The sequence below is a fragment of the Diadema antillarum genome, unplaced genomic scaffold (genome assembly GCF_040938485.1).
Source record: "Diadema antillarum isolate AM-2024a unplaced genomic scaffold, OU_Dant_1.0 seq00002187_RagTag, whole genome shotgun sequence".
NCBI classification, from domain to species: Eukaryota; Metazoa; Echinodermata; class Echinoidea; order Diadematoida; family Diadematidae; genus Diadema; species Diadema antillarum.
In genome coordinates this window covers 149,706-176,858 of record NW_027272824.1, presented here as the reverse complement: position 1 = coordinate 176,858, position 27,153 = coordinate 149,706, and the positions used below count along the sequence as shown (strand labels likewise).

The 27,153-nt window shown below is 40.8% G+C and overlaps 1 protein-coding gene across 1 annotated transcript; it reads left to right on the top strand.

Moving 5' to 3' along the window:
* The first annotated feature begins 9 nt into the window (after positions 1–9).
* Positions 10–27,153, top strand: LOC139714193 (uncharacterized). The gene is made up of 11 exons (XM_071625909.1): positions 10–90; positions 801–983; positions 1,727–1,826; positions 3,893–4,131; positions 5,238–5,444; positions 7,005–7,142; positions 7,949–8,062; positions 13,323–13,490; positions 14,819–15,076; positions 25,290–25,601; positions 26,128–27,153. Exons 1-11 carry the CDS (start codon positions 10–12, stop codon positions 26,377–26,379), a joined length of 2,052 nt encoding a protein of 683 aa, XP_071482010.1. The 3' UTR covers positions 26,380–27,153.

The window sequence follows — 27,153 nt, the reverse complement described above, 5'->3', positions numbered from 1 at the left end:
TGCTCAAGCATGATTGACATAGATAGGTTCGATGCGACAGCCATTGTGATGAGTATTTTCAGTGTCAAATATGATTACGTGTACACCACGGTACGTAATATGTTTATAGCTGTCTATGTGCCACGGTAGTCATTAGTGAGAGCTAACCCCCGTACCCCTAAGGATCACCGTTTGCCTCAGGAGCTGTTTACGAACTTCAGCAGCATATATTTTTTTGTGGTGCAAATGTCAACCAAGCTATAGAAAGCTGGTCACTATGTCTCTCTGTGCCACTAGATGATCGTTGCGTTCTCTTTTTTGTCACACTATTTTTCAAAGACAAACATAATTTCCATCACTATACTCTTGGATACTGTCAGATAAACCAGAGTTCTGACAGTCATCAATAGCCTTGAAAATTTATGGATGTTTGATAACATTTTATCAGTCCTGGAGTGTCATCGATATAATCATATATTTAAAAAAATGAACTGAAACTAAAGGAGAAGTCATGAAAAATTAATTCACCATAAATGTCCTCCATTATTACTATCGACATTACTTTCAGTATATTGTTTAATATTGTGTTCATGTTTTATTGCTGGAATCCAAAGTTTATGAGAGAGAATGCAGACGAATGTCAGTCTGATCTTTAGTTGTAGCCTCGTTAAGTCACAGGGAAATGTATTTTTCTAGAAGGTGCCAGAACTATGACAAGCCCTGCCAAAGTTTCCAGGATTGTTAGGAAGATACAGGCCATCCCCAACTGATACAAAGTACTTCTCGCTATGTAAGTAGCTTTTGAATTGTCTTGGTTGTAGCAGCAGCAGCAACAACAACAACAGGTGGGGCCCAAGAGCAACATCACGCAGATGTTGCAGGGCGGGGGGCCTGTGGCCTCACCCATGGGTGGTGCGCATGGCGGGGTCCAGATTGGTCTCAACCAGCTCCAGCCCAACGTCACCATCACCACGTCGCAGCCCCTCTCCCACACTATGACCCAGGTGAGGCGTGGCTCCCCCTACACCCCTCCCGATCCCTGCCACACCCCCCTGTCTATCCCCTTCCCCACACTGTCCCTCAATCTCAACACACACCCATACATCTTTCTACAGTGCACTCCCATTAAAGAATGTGGTTATAACTACATGTAATTACAATGAAGTAAAAATTCAGGTTCCAAAATAATAATCTATATCTTCATATATTTTAATTTTTTGTTTTGATTTGACAAAATATTGATAAAAACAAATTTTGATATAAAGAAGAAAAACTGCTGGTCCCAAGGACTTCATTATAACTGGATGCCCACATCACTCTCAAACCTGTGTACAGCTCATATCCTGTATTCCTGTTCAATGAGTACATCCACATGCCTAGAACTCTCTCCACAAACTCATATATCTGCCACATCCACACCTGATGTCAGTCAGACATTTCAAGGATTGAGGTACATAACTACTTCAGCAAGTAATTTGTAAAAGCTTGAAGGTTACACTGAAATCAACCGGCCTGTTATTTATTGTGTGCTTGACAAGCTTTTATGCAGCTCCAGATCATCATGCAATAAAAGAATTGTCTGATTTTCTCCCTTTTCTTATGGTTGATTCAGGGGGTTTTTTTGGGTACATGTGCAGAGTAATGCTTGTGATTAATGAAACGATTTGTGCTTTACGCAAGGGTGAACCTCACCACCATAAATGCAGTGCATTGACCTCGATTCCTTTTCATCTTTCTTGTTGCCTAGGCGACCACAACATCATCGGGTCCCCGAGCACCCACTGCTGCCCTGGCCGCGGCACAAGAGATCTTAAAGGAGGCTGAGAAACACAGAGCACAGCCTCAGGGTATGTTGGGTGTCTGCTTGTGTGTGAGAGATAGGAGTGACATTTTCATAGCTTAACCCTAAAAAGACTGGGCAAAAGCCCCACCCCCCCCTCGACATTTTTCACGATAAAACTGTAACGTAAAAAGCTCGCGCTGCGACGTTTCGTGACTTTTTTCTTTTAAGTCTTGCACAACTTTTGAGACCAAATTCGCGACGCCAGGGTATGCGGTTCTGAAGTTACGTAATATTTCGTAAGTGCATGTCAGACCCAAAATTGCTCAAAAACGTGATTTCATGTACAAATCCAATGCAAATTCTGTTTCTGACCAGAATTCGTAAGTATATCATTATTTTTACTTTTACTGATTAAAATCAATTAATTTCATGTTGTTTATGATTGGAATAGTGTCGCCGATGATTTCCATCGAAAAAAAACTAACAAACAAAAAGTTAAAAACAATGAAATGTATGAGAAAAAATTTTGATACTGCCATTTTTTTATGTGCATTCAATAAGATTAAATTTGAATAATTGTGAAATAATTACCTATTCAGTTTTGTAGATTACCTTATGGGTGACGCGCGTGCCAATTTTCCTTGCGATCATGCGTCAATGGCCAAGATCTAAAGGAGGGCCCCAATGAGCCCCCCCCCCCCCCCCCCCCAGTCCTGCGAGGCATTAAAATAGCCCAGTCTTTTTAGGGTTAAAGGTTGTATCTCCCTTTTTCAGAAGTCAGAACATTTTGCGTGGTTAAAGAATAATGGCTCCCAAATTCATATTTGAAATCTTACCGTAATACACTTCATACTATTCATTCTTTAAAGAGAAACGAAAAATACATTAAACACATGTCACTCAAGAAAAGGCTCCCTTTTTGTAGTGAGCATGATGGGGTGTTTGAAAAATGTCCAGGACTGGAAATTTGTTTCCTCCTCCATTCCAGAGAAGTTTCCTGTTTTATCATTCTGAGGAGAGGTCTGAATAACTTACCTTTAATATACATGTACCATCTTATGGGAGGAATCTAATTCTGAGGGATGCAAAAGGGACACACAAACTATAAACCCCCAACATACACCGTTTTTGTAGTCCTAGTCACAAAAGTGAATATGGAGATAAACAGGCCAAATTTTAGGGGTTGACTTTGTACGTTTTTTATCTTTTTGCTGATGTACACAAAACAATACATAAAATATATATTTATATAATGACGAGGCTGCTTCCTATATCTTTTCTTTTTGAATGTTTTCTTTTTCTTCCACATTATGTAAAGAGTAGGGTTTCATTATATGGAAATCATGTTTGTTTAGGTTTTTTTCTAAAATTTGTAAACTTTGCAGCGTTCACCAATTTGCGCACCTGTCGGGAGTGCCTAGTTTTCCTATTTGCACAGGTGTATGGGAGCTATTGGGAGTGCATAGAGATTAACTAATCCCCCCTAATCCCTACCACATCACCATGGCCTTCCTGTTGGATTGAGGCTCATTGCTGCACTTGAGTGGACTTACGAAACTTAAACTTGACGACTGTGTTAAGTTTGGGAAAGTTGATGGAATGCTTGTGAAAAAAGCTTGGCAAGAGGAGCTATGTGCAGGGGTACATACGTGTAAAGGATGAAAGCGAAAACATGTGAAGCAACAGTCTTAGCCCGGCTGTTCCCTTTAGGGACTACTGAGTTTTAAAGGGATTGTATAGTTTTGGTTGTGGTCTGAATAACTGGTGGAACCCACCTTTTATTAGGACCACTTTGTTTTGGGATATCTCAGCCGTTTCAAAACTGATATTCATCCAACCACTCGTAAAATATGAAAGACATACAATTCTAAAAGGAATTCAAAGTTTTTTTGATGAAAATCCATTTTGAAATGGTGGAGATATTCAAACACAAAATGGTCCAAATAAAAGTGGGACCCATCTTTTATTAGGACCACAACCAATACTATACCATTCCTTTAACCCCTCCACCCCCCCCCAAAAAAAAAACAAAACCAGCAACAACAACAAACAAACATACTAACTAACAACAACAACATCAAACACAAAGAATCTCTTATCTTCTCCTTTCACTCATTCAATTGTCCTCAGTCGGTCAGCACATGCAGTCACAAGGCATGAACCAGTTTCCCCAGCAGCCGGGCTCCGTGGCGCCTCCGGTGAGCAACCCCGCCCAGAAGGGTGGTACCCCGGGGATCCCCACCCCGGTCAGCTTCGGCCCACAGGGCCCAGCTCCGCAGATCCCCCAGCCCGCCGGCATGATGTCCGCTCAGGCTATGCATCCACAGCAGCAGCAACAGCAACAGCAGCAGCAGCAGCAGCAGCAGGGGGTAAGTGGAAAGAATTCAACTTGCTAGTTATTAAGAAAAAATAGTTTATATGAGTACCACCCAAAGTGGGTCCAGTACTAAAGGGTACCGAAATGGTAGTTAGGGGAGATTGGACATTATTTTCAATTACTTGTGCTAACTTGAAATTTGGTAATTACATGCGAGATGTGAGTTTAGTGACTATCTTCAAGTGTCCAAGATATAGAACAAATTCATAATATACAGATAAAAGAAATGGTATTCATTTCATTACCGATATATTTGTATTACGTAACAGACTGGCCCCAAGCACCAAAGGTAATTCTGAATGATGCCTTTTTACCCTTTAGTGAGACTCCAAGATACCTCTGTGGTATTAGGTAGTAGAACCACCCCAAGTTTGCTGTCAGTAATGCATGTGCCATGCATCTTACGTACTGTAAAACGAGGAATGTTTGCGTGCATTTTAATTTTGTGAATTTTGCGAGAGCCGAGATTAGCGAAATTAAAATGCACGCGAAAGTTCTTGTCTACACTACATGCATTGAATGTTAGAGGCAACTCACGAATATGTCATGCTGCGAAAAAGGCCGTCGGCTCCAATTCGCAAAAATTTCATGCCGCGAAAATAGTGTGTTTTACAGTATGTAATGTCTTGCAGGCTGGGACTTGGAAGACAGTTTTGTGAGTGTTTAACCTGTTGAGGACGGTTTGAGTTTGCTACAACATGCATTTCCCAGTGACGCTTGCCCAAGTATACTCGCGACTCATCCTCAATGGGTTAAATTCACAATTAAGAACCACCTTGGTGGATTGTGAAAAACATGTCGTCCCTCTTCGAGAGAGAGAAAAGTCAAATTGTAGATATATGCAGGGCATCTATGTTTCAGGAGGCAATATTTTTGCAAGTTGTTGATTTTGCGAAATATCATCGACTCACAAAATCTTTGGGAAAAAAAAAAACACCTCAAAATATGTTGTGTATACAGTGTACATGCTACATTCAATCATAACCCTTGTATACTTTGAGTGCAGATTGGTGCCAGTACCCAATATTTTGTGCACATTGTCCAAAGTTGCTGATGCAGAAATATTAAAAGATGTTGATTGATTGATTGCCTTTACAGGGAGCAAATATAGGCGTAGCCACCAGAATACCCCAGCCAGCCCAGTTAGCTGGACAGCCGCCCCAGATGGCAGGACAACCACCCCAGATGGCCGGACAACCGCCCCAGATGGCCGGACAACCGCCCCAGATGGCCGGACAACCACCCACCCAGGTCCAGCCCCCTACCCAGCAGATCATTTGGACCGGCTCCTTAGAGTGGCATGATGTGAGATGCTTTCAAGATTTCTTCTCATCTCCCTCCAAAGAGCTTCTCTTTTAGTCCATGTTCATCTGCTTTTTGATGATTTTTTTTCTAGCTAAAATTTAGATTTTAGATCAAGTTGTATTAATGTTCCGTCATCACTCATCCAGTTGCTGAACAGGCTTTGATAAGAAGCACCGTAGAAGTAGAAGTAGAAGTAATATGCAAAATAGTGAATGGTCACGAGTGCGATGGTTCAAGATTTTGCACCGAGTGCGAAATCTTGTTCCATTACACGAGTAAAGACCATACACTATTGGGTTTATACAACATTTCGGACATCAACAGATGCAGTCTACACAGATTCTTGAATCTAGCACAGAAATGACAACCATTTCCGTGATGATGGGGAATGAGTAGCTGCACAATCACAGTCAGCCATCAAGTGTATTAGTACGTACATATGCCAAACAGAGCGGTCAAAGTTGTTTTACAAAAATGAGTGACAAAAGTACGCGCTTGCAAGCGTGCTTGGGAATTCTTGAGTGCGCACAACAAATGTTTGTTTATTGTGACATCAGAGCCGTGCAATGGAAAACATGCGCTATCCATTTTTGCTTAAACAAAATTGGTGATGGGCAATCGACCAATGGGATAGCTACATTCTTTTTAGCGGTTGTATAATATGTGTTAGCATCTCACTTCAGTAGATGCTAATTTCAGCCTGTAATTGCTCTATGTAAATCAGAGTATTGACCAATCAGACTATTGACCAAAATGTATGGTATGAAGTGTTTGGTTTTTTTTCTGATTTTTCATTCCTCATTTTTCATTCCTCCACGCATTCTTTTGCAAGTGATAACTTTTGTTACCACAGTGGTTTGCCATAATTTATGTTGCAATAATTACTGTGAGGCCATACTGTATATGACAAATCTTTGTCACAGGAGGCAGTATTTTTGCAAGTTGCTAATTTTGCAGAAACTTATGGATTTGTAAAAGTTGCAAACACAAAAATAGTGTAAAAACTACATGTACTTTGTACTGTAAAAGTGGAACTTATTGCAGTATGGAACTATTTGTGCATATTGTGTGACATGAAACGAACGCAAATATAAAAGCATTCAAATGTTTTGCATGTAATGCTACATCTATATTGTTTTGATTTTGTAGAAATGAAAACATATAAAATTAATTTTACCTGATGGAGCGTTAAAAATTGAATGAGCAAAAATGTCCACTTTTACAGTAAGCAATATGATTTCCATTAATCTAATTTGTTATATTTTTTCGAGATGAAATGTTTGTAATCATAGAAGATACTGTAAAACGAGGAATGTTCGCGTGCATTTTAATTTTACGAATTTCGCGAGCGCCAAGATTCGCGATAGAAAGTTCTTGTCTACACTATATGCATTGAATGCCAGTGGCAGTTCGCGAAAATTTCATGCCGCAAAAAAGGCCGTCGGCTCCAATTCGCGAAAAATTCATGCCGTGAATATATCATGTTTTACAGTATACAATCTGTCTGTGACTCACTCATTCTCTTGTTCTTTTTACCTGCAATACATTGTGCTCTGCCAGCGGTCAAGGACAGTGCCAAATGACCAGAAACTGACCAGGTCCGTCAACTGCCACATCCTCTCCCAGCCGGACGCCAACCTTAAGACGGACAGCTGGCCCAAGCAGCTCATCATGCAGGTCATCCCCCACAAGTTTCTGGTGAGCAGCAATGCATAAGGGATGGTTTGGGGAGGAGGAGGAGGGCATGAAGCTCATTGCTATGACAGCAATGATGATGATGATGGTGATAATGATGATCATGGTGATGATGAAGGTGATGGTGGTCATTATGATTATTATGGTGATGGTGATGGTGATGTTGGTGTTGATGGTGATGGTGATGATGATGATAATGATGTTGATGATGGTAATGATGGTGATGATGGTGATGATTATAATGGTGATGGTGATGATAATGATGATGGGGATAATGGTGATGATGAAGTTGGTAATGATGAAGATGGTGATGATGGTAATGGTGATGATGATGATGGTAAGATGATGATGATGATTATGATGATGGTGATGATCATGGTGATGTAGGTGGTGATGATGATGATGGTGATGATAGTGGTGATGGTGATGATGATGATGGTGATGTTGATGATGATGGTGATGATAGTGAAGGTGATTATGGTCACCGTGATGATGGTGATGTTGGTAATGATGGTGATGATGGTAATGACGCTGATCTTGATAATGGTGATGTTAGTAATGATGATGGTGCAGATGATGATGAGGTGGAGTAGGAGAAGGGGAGGAGGAGTGTTATAAATGTCATAGTTGATGTTGTGCTGGAAGCAGTAATAACTATGACGATAATGATGGGGGTGTGATGATAAGGATGATAATAATGGTAGTAGGTGATGGGAGGGTGACAGGATTGATTGTAAGGGGAAGTCATTATTTATTATTTATTATTTGAGCATGGAGTTGAGATGTTATCCACTCTTCTCCTTCTTCAGCAACAACTCGGCACCCTCGTCAAGAATAACAAGACCGTGTTCTTCCAGTTTCCCGACAAGGACAACGATTTGCTGTCATACAGGGCACTCATCAAGTCAACACAGAAACCCTTCGTAAGTTGGCGATTTCATTTCCTGTCCTCTTTAATGCCCCCCTCCTTGTGTTTTCCTCCTTAAAAAATCATTCTCTCACTATTTTTTATTGTCAGAGGATGTATTTGTGGTTATTTTATTTTTCACTATCTTCCTTTTGTGTGGCTTATGTCAATTTCCCATTTAGAGCCCCCTTTACTCAGAGAACCTCCAGAGAATTGCCAGCCCAGTGGGGGTCAGAGAAGCCCCTGTTTAGAGTTCCTTGTTTGCTGGCATGAGATTGGCATACATTTCCATGGAAACCATTGGATGCGTGTTTCTCCTCGAGAGACGCAGGCAGTTTTTACGAGCGCACGTGTGCATACTCGCACCAAAGATAGTACAGCAGGGTTCTCGCCAGGAATTTCTTCACGCTTGTCGGCATTTATGCGCGCTGTTCTGGGGGTGGGTAATGCTCAATACAACACAGATGAATCAGATGAATCGCCGCTAAAATGCCACTAAATGCGACATTTTCACGGAGATGTAATGAACGTTGTGAGGGGCATATTCTCACAGACACAATGCAGAAACTCCATACCTTTTGTTAGCGGCAGTTCCTAAATAATAAATGAAAGAGAAGTAGGTGCCGATGGTGGAGGTTCCGATTTCTTTTAGGCCTTTCCTGTTTGACTGTTGCAATAATTAGCCGTCTCTGCATCGCAACTACGCGCGCCGTGTTGCTTTCTCGCCGTCTGCTCGACCACGTGGTAGGCCTATTGCATGCAGATGCGCGAGAAGCGATCGAGAACTTTCGGGACATGGTTGCACTTTCCTTTCTGGGTATACTGCGGTAGTTTGGCCGTGACATCAAAGAGATATCATACAAAAATGTAATGATGGTCATTATTCCGAAGGTTTGTTTAATCATAAAATGAAACGATTCATGAGTACTTCGAAGGTTTGTAATCGAAAACAACAACAACACCAAAGGTCGGTACTACAGATGAATGTTCAAAATAAAACTGCTTTCGTTCGAAGATTAACAAACATTTTTTATTTTTTATTTTCCGATCAACGAACCTTCAGAAAGGAATCTATCATCTATCATCGTGATTGCTTCAGAATAAGAAAACACCCTTTTGGGGCCGTTGTTGTATTCCGAAATTATACTGGCAGAACATTCGAAATAACAAAACTGATTTCGTTTGGATATAAACGAATATTTTCTCCTTTATAATTTTTCTATTAACGGTCATTCAGAATTAAGAATGTAGAGTATTATTTTGCCATTATTCTTTCGGAGTAACGAACCCTGAGGGTAAGAAAACTGTAACCGTTTTCATTTCTTCTTTATCGTTTTCCGATTAACGATCGTTCAGAATTAAGAATCTAAAGTATTATATCGTTATTCTTTCGCAGTAACGAACCTTCAGAGTAAAAGAAAACTGTAACCGTTTTGGGGCCGTCGTTTTATTCTGAAATTTCACTGACGGAAACGTTCGAAATAACAAAACTGATTTCGTTGTGAAATGAACGGACATGTTTTAAAATCATTTTTGGATTAACGAACCTTCAGAATAAGGAATATAGCATTATTTTTTCATTTATCTGTCGGAGTAACGAACCCTAAGAGTAAGAAAAGTGCAACTGTTTTTTGGGCAGTTTTATTCCAAATTTCACTGGCAAAACGTTTGAAATGACGTACTGATTTCGTTTTGAAATTTACGGACATTTTTCTTTATTCAATTTTTGGTTAACGAACCTTCAGAATAAAGAATCTATTATTATTTCATCATTACTACTTCTGTCGGAATAACAAACCCTTATAGAGTACGAAAACACGCTGTTTTGTGCCGTCGTTTTATTCCGAAATTTCACTGACAGAAACGTTCGAAATAACAAAACTGATTTCGTTGTGAAATGAACGGACATTTTTTCTTAATCATTTTTTGGATTAACGAACCTTCAGAATAGGGAATCTAGCATTATTTTATCATTAATCTGTCGGAGTAACGAACCCTCAGAGTAAGAAAACTGCAACTGAGTGTTTTGGGGCAGTCGTTTTATTCCCAAATTTCACTGGCAAAACGTTTGAAATGACGTACTGATTTCGTTTTGAAATTTACGGACATTTTTCTTTATTCAATTTTCGGTTAACGAACCTTCAGAATAAAGAATCTACAATTTATTATTTCATCATTACTACTTCTGTCGGAATAACAGACCCTTAGAGTACGAAAACACGCTGTTTTGTGCCGTCGTTTTATTCCGAAATTTCACTGGCAGAACGTTCGAAATAACAAAACTGATTTCGTCGTGAAATGAACGGACATTTTTTCTTAATCATTTTTGGATTAACGAACCTTCAGAATAAAGAATCTAGCATCATTTTATCATTAATCTGTCGGAGTAACAAAAAAAAAAATGAATCTTGGCGGCGATAACTGATGCTGGTGTAGAGAAAAACAAAGACAGCTCGCTCAAAAGATGCTTCCTTCTTTCAGTTTATTTTCTCCCCAGTCATTCCTATCGTTCTCCTCCCATGAACCCCTGCCATGCAGGGACGATGAACAAAACAAAATGTTACCGATGCTGCAATGAAAAAAAAAAAAGAAGAAGAAAGAAACACGTCCTCAAAGCAAATTATCTACACTTTTCAAGTTGAACAAATTAATGTTCGTAATGAAGAATAAAAAAAAGCACGACCTCAAGCAGTGGGGAAACTTGATATCATGGCTTGTGGAAATTTCCATGAAATTTCCACGAAAGCCAGGTGTCAGATAAAGAATGTCGCGCGTACTGCCACCTTGCTTCAGTGGTCGTAAACAGCGTGTACATAGCATGTAAACCAACTGGGAACATTGATGAATGATCATCATTTATTTTCTGCCCGTGAAGGCCCCCTAACCCACCTTTTAACAAACCCAAGCCAGAAGCACGTGGAGCATTACGTATACGTTGAACTTGAAAGACCATCATGACAGAATTACTATAAATTTCGGCCCGGAGAAGGAAAATGGAATATTCACGAATGACGTTTACAAATCCATAGAAATTGAAAAGGCTAAAATGGAACGCATGGCTTTTTAGATTAAAAAAAAAAAATAACCCACTGAAACTACCAAAACCTAAATAACAATTTGCATTTGCTTACTCCATCGCAAGTTCTTTTTTCTTTTCTTTTTTTTAACGAAAAATGGAGTTAATTTTCTCTCTGCGGCAATGCTTTGAACGCATCTAATTTTGCGTCATTGCCGATGGCCAGCTTCCTAAAGAATTGATACGAATCCTTTCAAATATACGAAACAAAGTCTAAAGATCCTGGATCCTGGCGGTGAATTTCGGTGGTATTATAAATCCTGCTCACTATCAAAATTTAATCATCTGTTCATTGCGCCATTTTACCAACCAACTGTTCCTGAAAATTTCATCCTAATCTGTTCCCAAATTTTGACTTATTTTGCGAAAAAAGAGACAGACAGGCAGACAAACTAACAAACAAACCAAAGCAGCCAAAAAAAAAAAAAAAAATACAACCTTTGGCGGAGGGGGGCATGCATTTCATATCGTTTGTTTTTGCGTAACCCGACAACAAGCGTGACAACAAGCGAGCACGTGTCAGCCTTCCTCAGCCTCCTTCGGCCTCCAACCCTCTCTTTCCGTCCTCTCTCTCCCTCTCACAATACACTGTACCATTGTACACGCACAGGCGGCTGTAAGTGGCCGGCTGGGTGCTTGTGCATGTGTGTGTGGATCCCAAATCAGAGCGCATGTGAGTGAGCAAGTGTGTGATGTGGTGTGTATCAGCAGGGAGGTGAGACCTCCCTGGTATCAGCTAGTACGTCGCTCTGTTGAGCCGCGTTGTTGTGATAGGTGCGATGACTGCGTGGGTAAATTTTTGCACTTGTATAAGTATGTAAACTGCTGCTGCTTTCAACATCTAGCTTCTTTTCTAGCCAGATAATAAAGACTGAAAAAGGCGAGAAATTGGTCCGAACTTAGCTCGTCAAGCAAGTTACCCTTGTCGGCAAGTTCACGCGTGGTGTTACCCTTGTCGGCAAGTTTTGCCCTTGTCGGCAATTGCTTCTTCAAACCGCACGCTTGTCGGGGCCGACAAGGGTGATATACGCTGGCGAGATCCCTGTACAGGGCCCCGTTTTATCAAAGATATAATCGATTGTAAATTCCCTTACCACACAGGCTGCCATAGACTTGGAAGTCTTCATAAAACAGGGCCCTGGTCACTGAAAGTTTGTGCCGTGTCTACCCTACAACCATTTAGAGTTCCCTTGTCTGGGATAAACACAGCCCAACATCTGGAGGTCAGGCTTGTGCTTTGTCCATTTAAAGTCCCAGGTGTCTGAGGTAAACACAGCATGACCTCTGGAGGTTGTACTGTGTTTCAGGGAACTCTAAATGTCATTCGCTTGGCTACTCCTACCTCTAAACTACAGCCACAATTACCACTTTTATTTTTCTTCTTCTTCCTCTTCTTCTTCATCATCATCTTCTTCTTCACCTTCTTTTCTCTTTACATTACCATAGACCAGTAGAGTTGACCAAAATGAAGTTTCCTTCCTTTTTCATTATGAGGCAGATGTAATCAAGCTTAAAGGGATCATATCGATCATGGTTTTCCTCATGTTTATTTAGCACTATTAAGATGGTCTTGAATTTAGTCGTGTGAAGGTACATTATACAAATGATGCACAGGACAGAGTGGATTGATGAGAATTGGATGCGCGAGTTTAACTTTGGAACTGTTTAAACCCACGAGCTGCACTCGTGGGTTTTAGACTGATCCAAAGTTAAATGAGAGCATCCAATTCTCACTGATCCATGAAATAGGCCTGTGCATCATTTGTGGTATAAAATGGGCCCGTAAATTCATGAAATACAACCACTTTTCCCCATCATGCGTCCGGTACACCTACTACACTATACAAGATTTGAGCCATGCGTTCAGATTTTGCCGGCCACATGGCTCGGTGTGGATCAGTAAAAATCAGTGCATGACAATTTAGCAATCAGGAGCCCGTTTCATAAAAATTGTTATTAGTGACAACTGCCACATTTCTATGACAAATTTACTTTCAGCCAATCAGATGCAAGGATTTCAGTAGCTTGTCACAAGTATGACAACTTGTCACTGATAACAAGTTTTATGAAACAGGGCCCAGATTACAGAGATTCTAAAGCCCATTTTATAAGTATGTTTGTCGTATCTGTCTCTCTGTCTTTGTGTTCTCATTTTACCTTCTTTTACAATCTCCCTTCCCCCCACAAACCATCGAACCAGGCTGGCTGCGTGCACTTCCCTACCGAGGGTCCCTCTAGCATCCGTGTGCTGATCTTGCTGTACTCCCAGCAGAAACACCAGTTTGTGGGACTGATACCCAACGACCAGGCCGCCTTCGTCAACACGTTCAGGGCCCTCGTCACCAAGCACAAGAAGAACCAGGAGCAGGTGTGGCCTCCTGCTGCCTCGATTCAGCAGTCTGATATCATATGTGACCATGCATCACAAAACAAAGAAAAAAATCACACCCCTTGATTTTACGTGAGGACTCAAAAATGGTGAAACGGGTCAACCGAGTCAATTTTTAGTTTTCCCCCATATTTTCTGAAGGAGCTATTCTTCTTCTACATTATTCTTGGATTTAGGATCATAAATTGAATGGGAAAGTGGGTTTTCAGCAGTTTTTCTACAACCCCGTTTTTTGGTAGAGTAGTGTGATCAGGTTTATCTTAGATGCCCCTTTTCAGTTCTTGAAAATCCTTTGCACACTCTTCACTTTAAACTCGAATAACTTTTGAAAGGATGAGGCTACTGCATTGAAAGATGGCATTTATCATGGACAGGATGTGTTTATAGAGCATGCTGAATTTCAACTTAATCTGGTAATCTCTTCATTGCTGTTACCCCAGTGGTTTACATCCTGTTTTTTGTCCCATTCATCACACAGCTAGCACGGTTTGGTAAAGCACGGTTTGGTAAAGTGCTTAAATAGACAGATAGAACCTGTACTTCAGAGCCTCTTTTCTTGGTTCACACTTTTCCAGAGTGTGTCTGCTTTCTGTCCAATATTTAGATAGGTTTAGGGGAGTCCATTTGAATTGAGCTATACATCATTTTAAAGCCTAGAGTCTGCTCATTCAGAATCTGCCCTTAACTAAAAATCCATGTGTGGCGACTTTTTGTTGGTTTTGTGATGCACGGTCACATATGATACATCCAGTACGTCCCCCAAACTCTACACTGTAGCCCTAAATGTGCCAAGCCTTTTCATCAGCATCGAGTAAGCCATCCAAACTCAACCTAGCTGTTAAGTTAACCAGCCCACTCAGGTGTAGCAATGTACCTCAGTTCAATGGGCAGTCCATGAAAGCGCAGTGGGGATTAGGGGGATTGGATGATCTGAATTTGTTAGCAATTAATTTCCCTGGCATCAGTGTCAATCAGTAAAGAAGAGCAATTCAGCATGTGCGCCAATTGCTGAACAAAGCACATTAATTGTTCAAAAGAAGGATCAACAGAAATTAGGAAATTAGGAAAATATTTAGTGCAGGCAGAGCTGCCAAGTTGCCCTCACACTGCAGGAGGACCTCAAAGAACTTCAAATTTTTCTTCATGTCCTCACAATAGAATTAGAAAGGCTCTTTGTTTCAAATATTATTCTAGCCTGTTGAGTTTCATGTTTTACACTGGTATCTTCCCGATTTGTTCATAGGAATTGACCTGATTTTGATGTGGGCATCCCTGGTTCATTCATGTTCTCGGCTTTTTCATTCTAGAACCAGCAACAACAACAACAGCAGCAGCAGCAACAGCAGCAACAGCAGCAGACACCCCAGCAGCAAAGCCAGGCCCAGACGGCCGCAGCGGCTGCTGCCTCGGCCGCCGCGGCCGCTGCAGCTGCAGCGGCGGCAGCTCGACAGAAGGCAGCCCAGGCCCAGACCCAGCAGTCGCAGGCGCAGGCCAGTCCGGCTCAGCAGACCGCCACCAGCTACGCAGGGGTGTCTAGCGGGGCAGGGCAGGCCCAGCAAGTGCAGGTGAGAACCATGTCTTGTCATCAAATGACGCTAAATGTTGTCATGATTTGATCCCTGAATACCTTTTTTATTCTAATGATGACAGAAGTAGGGATAGTAATAGTGGTGATGCTACTGAGAATAGTCGTATGAACATGAATCTAGTCAATGGTTACTCCATTCAATAAAGGTCCTGTTTACCTTTGGGAACAGTGATTTAAAAAAGTTTCAAGATATGACATTTAATGCATATATGTAGGTCTGTTGTACCACAAAACATCGTGTCATGTACAATTTTCACGATAAAGCCTAAAATGTAAGGAGATATCTGTATTTTTCTCAGTAAACTGTAACTGTAGACGGTTTAGTATGGAAACATTTTTATTATAACTATTGTTCGCATTTTGTATATTTGATACTTAACATCGATTTTACCGATTCAAATTTTTACAGGGGTTGTTTCTATCCCTAACTCACATTTAGAACTATATAAAGCACTAATGCTGGGTTTTTGTTTCATCTGCAAACAGTGAATTATGCCTTCAAGTTTTCCACACAAATTACATACATCTACAGATCAATGAATAGTAACACATGTTTGAAAATTCAGTTATTACATAACTCAGGATGATAAGGACCATGTGGATCATATTCCCTGGCAGGATGAAGCGTCTGGAGGCTAATAAGGATTTAGTGGCATTTACATTGCCACCGATGTAGCGTCACTTGTCTTGTGTCGTGTGTGTGCTCTACCAGCCACATTGCATGGCAGATGTTGTTTCATTTTGCTGTGGAGGTGTATCATGGGACAATCTGGACACCTACTTATGGCAAAAGTGCCCTCAGTGTTCAAACTTTTTTAGGCAAAGAGGTGAACTTCGGAGGGTCCACTTCTGTTTGCTCAGCAAGTCGTATACGTGATGAAATTTTCTTTACATTTTGGGTTTAAGCACACTCTGTACTATGGCGAGGGGAAGATCCCTTTAGATTCTCATGTTGCTGCCGCCATATAGCTGTGTCTTGTACATGGTCAAAGGTCTATCTGTTCACATGAGCATGTTGCTGGGCTTCTGAATGCCCTCACTGTACTAACTCGGTGGATTTCATCACAGCGTTGTATGGAGATGGTAGGCTGGTCAGTGGATGGTAGCATTGGCGGGTACCAGCACCAAAGTTGAAGGTATCATCCAGATACAGGAGTATAGATATTATTTCAGCTTCAAAGTCAACGACCATTTCTTTCATTGCACACTTTGGACACGGTCGTGGTAAATACTGCCTGTGTGTCCAGTGGCGTGAGAACTCTGGGCAAAAGAGGATCAGTGATAAGAAGTTGGTGCCTACTGCTGTTGTTTCTCATTTCCTTCCCCTGTATGAACAGATAAACCCAAACAAACAAACAAGAAAAAACAGACAAATTCCCCCCTCCCCCCCCCCAAAAAAAAAAAAGGATATCACAACTGTCCATGCTTTTGGAAGTTTTCCTCCTCCCCCACATCATATGACAGAAAGAAGCTCATTTTGCGTGTGTGTTTGGAAGGATGTGTGCAGTGCCATGCCCCATGCCCCCCCCCCCCCCCATCATTCAGCTATAAAATCTGACTCATGAATAACAGTTTCACACAACCTCACCTTCATGAATTTATCCAAAAAATACTAGCTGCAAGCTGGACTGATATCAGTCGCATATTCAGCGCACCGGCAAGAGTGGCACAATCTGCATTGTGCTTGCATTTTATTGCTGAATGCTGTGAATGATTACATTAAATGATTACATTACTTTTTTAGTATCGTTGATATTCTGTTGCTGATCGATGGACTTGAAAGGGTGCTGAACAGAACTGAACGTATATTATTGTGATAAGGAAAATATTAGTTATAGGTATCTTGTGTGAGTATTTTTTTGTTAGATATACACCAGTGATGCACCCCTTTAGATTGATAAAATGTGATTTTTCTTAAAGTAACTAATTTGAAAAATTATGCTGTGATTTCTCAAAGATAGGCACAAAAAGAAAAGAAAAGAAAGAGCATATATGCACTGCATTGTAAGCGTAAACCTGCTCCGCTTTTCAGACCAGCAACTTGTTAACTGTCATTCTTACATCTCTTATGCTGTCGAGCAAATATCCATCAAGCAGCTAGCTTCATACCACTTCAGCGTAAAAGTCACTCACATAAAAAAACCTTGCACTTTGGCCTGCTTGAGAAAATTGTTTGGGGCTGACGCGCAAGGTTTGAATCTTGTTAACAGAACTTGCTTGCCCACTCGCACCTCTGTAACATTTTTAGAATGGGCGAAGCCTCACATTGGGATCTATATTATGGAAAACCTTATTTCGATATGTACTGTAAATAATATCTCATGTATCAATATGCGTATCACTGAATTTCTCTGTGGAAATTGCATGAAGGTTTCACTCACGCACATCATCTGTTAAACCTGGCATCGACAGGAAAATAATGATCTAATTCCACACCATCATTGTGAAGGGTTGGGCTTTACATACTTCAGTTGGTGTTTTCAACTTTTCCCTTAACCCTAACTTATTGTACCTGGAGGGGGGGGGGGGGGCCATAATGGCCCCCCCTCAACGAATTCCATGATCATTCCGGCGCGCAAAATTTTTTGACCGCGCCACTCGCTGACTTTTTACTTTCAAATCTCGCGCAACTTTTGAGACCAAATTTGTCGGGCCCGGGCATACTGTTCCGAAGCAACGCCCCTTCAAAAAATTTTCGTCAACCCCAGAATTGCTCAAAAAACTGATTTTGTGTACAAAGTCAATACAAATTGTGTTTTTTCAACTAATTCATATAAAAATTCATATTTTTGATTTTAATGGCTGAAATCAATTCATTTTAGTATAATTATGCTTCAAAAAATGTGTATGACAAATTCTGCTGGAAAAAAAAGTTCGAAAAAACAAAGAAATACATAAAAAATTGATAAAACAATAAAAAACATAAGAAATTAGTTTCGATACTGAATTCTTTTTTATGCACAAATGTTCAGAATGTCAATAGGAATATTTGCACCAAAAATCAGCATTCCATAAGCTTTTATAAGCCAATTACAGACGAAAATGAGGTTTTTTGCATATATTTGCATAATTAATTAATTAATTTAAAATAGAAAATGCAAATTTCTTGAAAATTTAACCTAACAGTCATGTAGATTACATCCGGCTTTATGTTCATGCAAAATTTTGCGGCAATCGCGCGATAAACAGCCGAGATTCCGCCCCCCGGAATTCAATCTCGCTAAATAGCCCAGGTAAGTTAGGGTTAACTGCCAACTACATGTATTTCTTTGGAATAGAAATATTCTCTCTTTTTTTTTTGTCCCCAGAAAGAAGAAGATTTATTCATCCTTGTATTTCAATTTTTAGAGGTTTTTATTTAAGGGTTGGCAGATCGGCCGTGATTTGGCAGGACTACGTATCTTGATTTTTTGACATTTTTTGTTTTTTGGCTTATTGAGTTTTTCTTAACATCATGCTTAATGTGTTAAAATATGATGTTATAACTCTTTGTCATTTTTGCAATAAAATTCTCAAATATCAAGGTTTTGGGTTAAATCTAGCTCCGATCTGTACACGCGTGTCGTATTTGTACACAATCTATGGGATTCTCATGATCAGGCAGAACTACATATCTTTTAATAAACTTAAATATGTGGCAATGTTCATGTATTTTGAGTTAGATAAAACATAAAAGTTTCCTTTTAATTATAGAACACAATTCTAAGTTATGTAAATTACTCTATGTTTAAACGGCAGGCGTTTAAACTTAAAATGTGAATATCTCGAAATCGCTTCAAAGGAGATACATAGTTTTGCCAGATCACGGCTGAGATGTGGTGTCCCACATTAGCTCTTTCTGTGCCAAAAGGACTTTAGACAGCATGTATACATTGCTATGGGGTTTTCTGTGTCACTCAGCACACAGAGCACACAAATGGTTAACTAGAATTGGCCTCTTTTTTTAACATGGTTTGCTGTTATAATCATGGGTAACTATTGCCTATTCATCCTCTTTTTAGCTTTCTTTGATCATAATTACCATTTACTGCAAGTAATTTTTTCCTGCTGGGCCGGGTAAGATGAATTTTGCATGCTTTTAATTCCGATGAATCAGGACATCCAATAGTGGTACATGTACATACGACAAGCAAAAAATATATTTGTGTGCTTTAATTTTCGTGTTGGTTTCTAATTGCATAAAATGTGTGAAAAATTCCACTTTTGCAGTATGTGGGAAGTTTTTGTCTTTAGAGTGGAATCACCTAAACTTCATCAGGGGCTGTTTTCTGACTTAGTTTCACCTTTTCTACTTAACACTCCAAATTCTGGACTTCTCCTAAATTCTGTGTTTAACGTCTAGCCAAGAATATATGTATGTTGCTCCACAAATGCATGTCTTTGTTTTAATTTCACATAAGGCTAATAGAGTTTATAAGATAAGATCTTCAAAACGCTTTCCTGTATTCAAGATAAAGAAAATTGAATAAATGCTTCTAAAACAATAATCCAGCTAATCACACACGGGCATGTCATAAATAAACAGGCACTTACTGTTGAGGAAAGAATATTATTGTCACTAATGAATGCTAAGTTTTCAGAGAAGAAAAAAATGGAAAAGATACCAAGAGTAAAAGTATACTTCAGGCATTCTTGTGCCTCTGCCATGAAGTGTTGCCAGAGGCATTCTTTTTTAAGCTGAATTTCCTGAAATAGATAATTGCTAATTTACTCTCCCACTCTTTAACATTCAGAATCTAAGCTCATAGATAGTGTCAATAGAGTAAAAGATAAACTCCACCCCATATCTTGATTGAGTTCACCATCATAAGATTTAACAAATCAAACAGTAAAAATGTGATTATAATCACTCCTTAAAGGAAAATCAAGAATCTTTCTTTCCCAGGTTTTCACCAAACATTGACAGTGACGTTATCATTCAAAAAATAATAATAATAATATATAGAATATAAAATAGTGATAGATAGATAAATAGATAACAACTTTCATCATCTTACATCCTTCTTATGGGCTGGAACTTGGAAGGTATGTTTTTGTTGTTTTTTAAGGGATTCACCATTTACAACAACACCCCCCCTTTACATAGATATCAATTTGCAAATATTTACATGTCGTGGTGACAGATATGGCTCTTTCATAGAGACTTGTGAAAATGTCAACATTTCACATTTTTTAAATATTTTTTAAAATCCTATCCACTGAAGCTTATTAGTGTGTGTTTCTTTGAACGCACTGAAAGTATCAAAGTCACCTTTTCGTAGGATATCTCCTCAGCAGATTGCTAATTTGATATTCTAAAAACTTTAATGTGCAAAAGGTAAACACACTACGCCATTTGTGGTGTCTCATTTCATTAACATTTTTCCTTTTTTTTTTCTTGCTCATTATTCTGATCCCTTCCTCACTCTGCCCAAATTTCTGCAACTTTTCTTTCTGTATACTTACTATTCCTCTGTCTCTCTCTCTCTTTCTATCTTTCTTTTTATATGTTATATGGTTCTGCTCTCTCCCTTCTACTTGAATGGTGTTTTTGTTTTGTTTTAAACTAATATGTTTATGTTATTGTGGTCCTGCTCCCATCCATTAGTTGTGCGTTCCATGCAATATCACTCTCTTTCTGTCTGTCATGTCCTTCTGTCAATCTTATCTCTTTCTGCTTCTTCTTTCTGTCTTTCTTCTTTCTTTCTCTCTCTCGCTCTTTCTTTATTCCGTCATGATATGTTTGGTCATGTACCTGTTTCCTCTTGTTTTTCTGCATACATTCCAAAAATTTCATAATTTTTCTCTTTCTCTACCTTTTCTGTCATTTGCTTCCCAAACTCCTCTATCCTCACACATCACTATCATCTCATTCATGCTCAATATTTATCTTTCACTTCATCTCTTTCACTCACGTGTGTGTCCATCTCATCCAATACTCCCAAACTCAACGGACCCCACGCCTCCTCCTTCTTTCCTTCTTCTCCTCCTTTCCTATTTTCCTCCGTGTTTCCTCTCTCTACTTCCTCCTCTTCTCTCTTCCTCTTTTCCTTCTCCTCTTCTTCACCTCCTTCCTCCTCTTCTCTTCTTCTCTCTTTCCCCATCTCTCTTCTTCTTCCTCTTCTCTTCTCTTCATCCCTCTTTCCCTCTTCCTCTCTTCTTCCTCTTTCTCTTCTTCTCTTCCTCCTCCTCCTTCTCCTCTCTCCTTCTTCTCTTCCCCTCTCCTCTTCCTCCTCTCTCTCTCCTCTTCTCTTCCTTCGCTTCCACCTTCTCTTCCTGCTCTTCTCCTCCCTCCTCCTCCTCCTCTTCTCCTTCCTCCGGTTCTCTTTCTCTTCCTCCTCTACCTCCTCTTTCTCTTCCTCCACTTCCTCCTCCTCTTCCTTGCCTCCATCTTCTCCTCCTCCTCCTCCTCCTCTCCTCTTAATTTTCCTCTTGCTCTTCTTCCTCATCCCCCTCCTCCTCATCCTTACTTTCCCTTCCTCTTCCTCTTCCTCTTCTCCTCCTCCCCTTCCTCCTCCTCCTCTTTATCTCTCCACCCCCTCCTCCTCCTCTCTCCCTCTCATTACCTGGTCTCTATCACTGTACTCCCCCCCCCCCCCCACCCACGAGCAGCACCAGCAACAAGCTCCGCCCCAGCAGCCGCCTCCCACTTCCAGAAAAAGGTTCCTTCTCCAAGAAGCAGATAGATCAGGAGAGGGACCCCACCAGTTTGCCCGAGAAAACATCCTGTGCAATACTCACCAACACTTGTCATTACACCTATGCCCTTGAGGTTGTGTCTGTTAACCATATCGGTAGTTTGTTTGGATATCGACAGTAAACACCCTTTAACACTAACTGGCGAGTGGCGTTAATGTCATTTGTAAAACAAATCTGCTCAATGAAAATATTGCTCAAAATATAGGAATATTGCTTGTGGTATGCAACTGCTTTTACAGTTGCATAGAACCACCAATGTGCCTGTAAGAATGAATCTTTATGTTTTTTCCCATCAGTCAGTCGTCGTGACGGCAGCCTGCGCCTAAAGGTTGCAGGTCATCAAAGTTGCTTGCCGTGTGTAGTCTCATAAAACAGGTGTTTCCAACCAGGGCCTGGGGAATCAGAATTGGGTTCCTAATAGCTACACCACTGTGAATTACAGGAACCTGTATTAGCCAGCACATGACCCATTCAGAATCAGAGCGTAACCTTTTTCAAGTTGGTCTTAGGAAGAAGTCTAAGATCAAATGGAAAGGTTGATCTTTCATTAGAGACCCAGATTTAAAATAAGAAGAAAAATTTAAAATAACAAATTCGTCTAATGACCATTTAGTCCAATTGCCACTTAGCCTCATTACCAGTTAGTCTACTTCCAGATGGGCCTTGCCCATTTCATCTAATACCCAAAGTTTATGAGACAAAATGGCAAAAAAAAATCCAAGGAGTCAAAATTGCAATTCGACCATCTGGTCATTAGACGATATGATAATAAGCCAAACTGGACATTAGACCAAGTGAGGATTAGACGAAATGGGAGTTAGAGGAAATTGATATTAGACCGAATGAGTTTAGCCGTAGTTGTGTTGGATGAACTGGAAAGCAGACCATTTGATATTAGACCAAATGGCAATAAACCCTTGATACATAGACCCCTAGGGCTGGCATCTGGTACCCTGGCAAGGTGAAACAATGTGATATAGACAAGGCGTGGCTAAGACACCGGCTCTACTTTAATCTGCCCCTCCCTGTGCCGAACGTAGATGGGAGCATTTTATATGTCTGAGAGGGCGCAGCATCCCAGGCGCGCGAGAGTGTCGCAGCGATGGGAAGAGCTGGGAATACTAATGACCATAATATGTGCATGCGCTCATGAAATATTAATATCTACCACCGATGCATCAATTGTAATCAAATCATTCTGACACATTGCCTTGGTCTCACTTCTCATTCTATTACGCCAGATTTCCATCGTCTCCATGGCAACTCAAAGTCCAATTGCACTGCAGCAATGCGCCCATTCATTTCATACATACATACTCCTATCTCATCAATTTCCATACTCACAACATACACATATATAAATAGGTCGGTTTATCAGTCTGTCCTTCTATTCATCCATCCGGCCATCTGTTTATCCGAGTGTCTGTCTGTCTGTCTGTCTCCAATTTGCTGTGATGGCAGTTTTTATGTATAGGTCATAAGCAAGTTTTTCTGACTTTTTTTTCCATGGCCTTTTTTTATCAGCTGAAATGCATATCTCGACATTGGCTTGGTGAACAATTACGTCATATACCGATGGGAGCTGGGCAGGCAGGAGATAATCTCTGCTGACGCCAAACTGGTCTTTGATCTGATTTTTGTTTTTTCTTGATACCTCGACTTCATTGGTGCTCCTCGGTCTGTTCTCATAAGATATCATAACTGCAATGAACCCATTGAATCATGGGTGAATTAAATCGTGGGGGAGTCCAAACGTCGCATGGAAGACACATAACAAATATCATGATTTTACTGAAGTGAGCTTTTTTCACTGCAAAATGCCAAACTTTGCATGGAGTTTAATAGGAAAAATCACATTGTGGGTCTGCAATTTTCTGGCGATATTTTCTGATGACATTTTTCTGTAGGTTACCCACAAACTTTGGCCCAGATGTTTTTTGTGATAATTCACTGTCTTGTGACATTTGGCCCCTTCTCTCTTTTTCCAAAGACAAACTTCCAAATATTTGTGATATTTTGGATTGTCAGAGGAGAAGGAAGAGATGAAGAGGGAAGGAGGGGGCTCTGCAGGTCTAACACACCTGCCGATCACTCGCTGCAGACGTGGTTGTGATTACGCCGCGACTTCTCCGAAAGAGTTTGCGCTGGGACATCTCCATCTTCATTAATGGATGCTCGGCGTGTGATGATTTTTGGCTGTGAAAACGGGTTGTTTCTACTGGCATCATGTCTACATTGTATGTTCATCAAAGTTTGCGATGTTTCCGTTGGTACGGATGCAAGCTGGTGGAATATTGCCCCAGTAGAGAACCCAAGTGTGATGTCATAATGATTCATCGCCATGGAAACTGATTTGAAACAGCCTCACCTGCATAGCCCGAGTGTTTATACTCGCTCCTGGTTCCACCCCGTGCTGTAACAAAAGTCTGTGACCTCATCACTTCGTTACTCTTCAGAACAATACAGACATTTGCTTTATGGCGCCCTCTATTGTGCATTAAAACAAGTTATCATCCAAAGGGTTAAATATGATGTCAATACATATTTGTGATTTATGGTGAAAGGAAAGTCAGGAAAGTATAGTGATAGATCTGAAGGTGTCTTTGGATGGCAAATGATGCACTTCACTGTAAATAGAAATTACTAGGGTGAAAGGAAATGTCTGAATATTTACTTTGTGTGGCAGATGACTCACTTCAGTGGAGATAGGAATTATGTAAACATTATGAAACAGAACTTAAACACATACTCGTAGCTGTTAATTTGGTTGTACGACAAACAAATGGGGTGTTTTTGTTTCTGTAGTTATAACTGATGACAATTATATCTCCAATACTTTGTACTGATTGTATTTTATTCACTGAGAAAATTTGTGATATTAGTTTTTTCTACCCTTAACATTGTGTACTCTTTCAAGTAGTTGTGAAATAGATTTAACTGCAGGGGAACCTTGTTCTAACAAGCATTGCCCTGTTGCATAATCAGATGCAATCAAACAGATCAGAAAGTCAAACGTAAGTCAGGTATTAGCCAATCAGAATTGAGTACTCAGAGACATATGTTTGATTTTCTGACTTATGTTTTATCTTAACTTAAATACAACAGGGCTCAGATTTCTCACAAACAGGGTACAAAATAAAAAGAAATATAAAAGCCAATTAGGACTTGCAAATTCGCCTCGTAATAAAGAGGGCTTCTTGTGTCAGACCTCTTTAAAGCAAAGTTCAACTGTACTTCTGAATTCTTGTGAATTCCCAAGAATACTGACATGACCTGGTGCCTGTTGCATAAAACTTTTTACATGAGAAAACTCAGGTTTCTAACAGAGTTTTGTCCTGTGTTAAAGTCAATGGCCAAATCATATATGTGAGTTTTCAGTCCCTCCTGAGTATTGCTCAGGTAAAAGAATTTATGCAACAGGCCCCTGAATGTCAAAGGAGATAGGATGAAGGCATGGTGGTTATCAAACTGTTCTCTTTCTACTGTCCTTGATCTCCCCCCCCCCCCCCCAGGCCATGATCAACAAACTAACACAGCAGCTTCAGGCGGCCAAGCAGCTCGAGGTCCAACTCAACCAGGCCAAGTTCAGCCAGCCGGGAGCCCCGGGGGCGGCGGCAGGGGGTGCGCCGGGCATGGCCACCGCGGCGGGAATGGCGGGGGCTGGCGGTGCCCCCGGCGCCGGTGCCGCTGGTGGCCTGCAGCCCCGCATGCCCCACATGGGCCAGCCCAGGGGACAGCAAGGCATGGGGGCCGGGGCGGGCCGACACCCGACTCCTGCCCAGAGCCAGCAGCTGGCAAGCAACAACCCGCAGCTCAGACATATTGTGAGTGTTTTGTCACATAACAGTTCTTATATGACACACAAGACATTGATCAGGACTTCATAATTTGTGCTAGAATTTACAGTGAAAGTTCCAGTAGTATTTTGATCTATAGCCTACAGATGGATTTGATTTCTTCAGAAATATTATTTACACAAACAAATTGGAATCTTTGAAGTGGGAATACTATTAAGCTGCTATAGCACTATTATAAAAAAAAAAAAAAGGAAAAAGCTCTGTGGTGTGGTGTATTCACCCTGCAATGTACTTTAGAGTATAAATTGTAGTATAGTCATGGGGACTTAGAATCATGTGGGAGAGATTTGCCATAATTATCTCTCAACTGAATCCCTGCCATTGTGTGAGGCTGCATCAAAGTCGTGTGACTTGGTGCATTATTCTTTAATTATTGTTGTTGTTACTGTTCGGTTACCGTCACGCTGGGAGGAAAAGTTACGTATCTTTGTGCTGCATTTGACACCAAGATCTCTATGTTTCCCGTCAATGTTTTGATTTTTTTTTTCCCCAGGGGCCACCAGGCCAGCAGCAACCCATGCAGTGGCAGCAACAGGGCCACCCTCAGCAGCAGCAGCAACAAACTCAACAACAACAGCAGCAACAGATGATGATGATGCAGCAAGGCGGGGCCATGGTCCGCCCCCAGGGCACCCTGGGCCAGCCCGGCCAGGCGGCGGGCGGGGCCGGCGGGATGATGTCGGAGGACCTCAGCCTGGTGGACTTGCTCAGCTCGAGGGACGGCTCCAACACCCCCCACATGTGAGATGGGCGGGGTCATAGGCAACGGGAGGTGGCAGCCGTTTTATGGGGGCAGTGACGGGGGAGAGAGAGAAGTGGGGTAGAGAGATGACCAAACGAGATCGGAAGCGGGAACGTATTGTTACCGTTCATCCATCGTTTTTGTTTGCTTATTTGTTTTCATACGAACGTCCGGAATGGTCTCTATGAAAATCTGATGAACTGTTCCTCTCGAACACTGGCTGCTAGTCTGAATCGTTCAGACTCCAGTGTCTCTGTGCCATATTCTTGAAACTGCAGAAGCTTGCCAGGTGACTGCAGGTTGAAGACCAATTCAAGAAACCCCTCGCCTTCTTTCTTCTCACTGCTGCCGACAGAACTGGGTCGAAAAAAATGGACCAAGCGAGTCTCTGCCACCCTGCGACCTGGCATGGGTGCATCTTTTATACTCGTTTTACAGAAAAGGAAAAAAAAATCCTCTAGTTGTGGAAATTGCTGATTTCTTTTGTATAAAATTGTGATGATAAATTTTTATATAAGTGTGAGGATGACTGGATGATGATTTATAGAATGTGTAATGATGTCTGCCACATCACGTGTGGCATTGAAACCGGGCAATAGATTGTAGAACTGTGCAGGGAAGCATACAGTAGAGACAGTGCAAAAAATAAAGCGAAGGCTTTCGTCAAAAAGGGAGAGCGAGAGAAAGGAGTTTAGATTGATATTGGATGAGAGACAGAGAGAGATTGGCACAAAGATCTTCAGCATTAAATAGAAAATGAAGAAATAGAATTTTAAA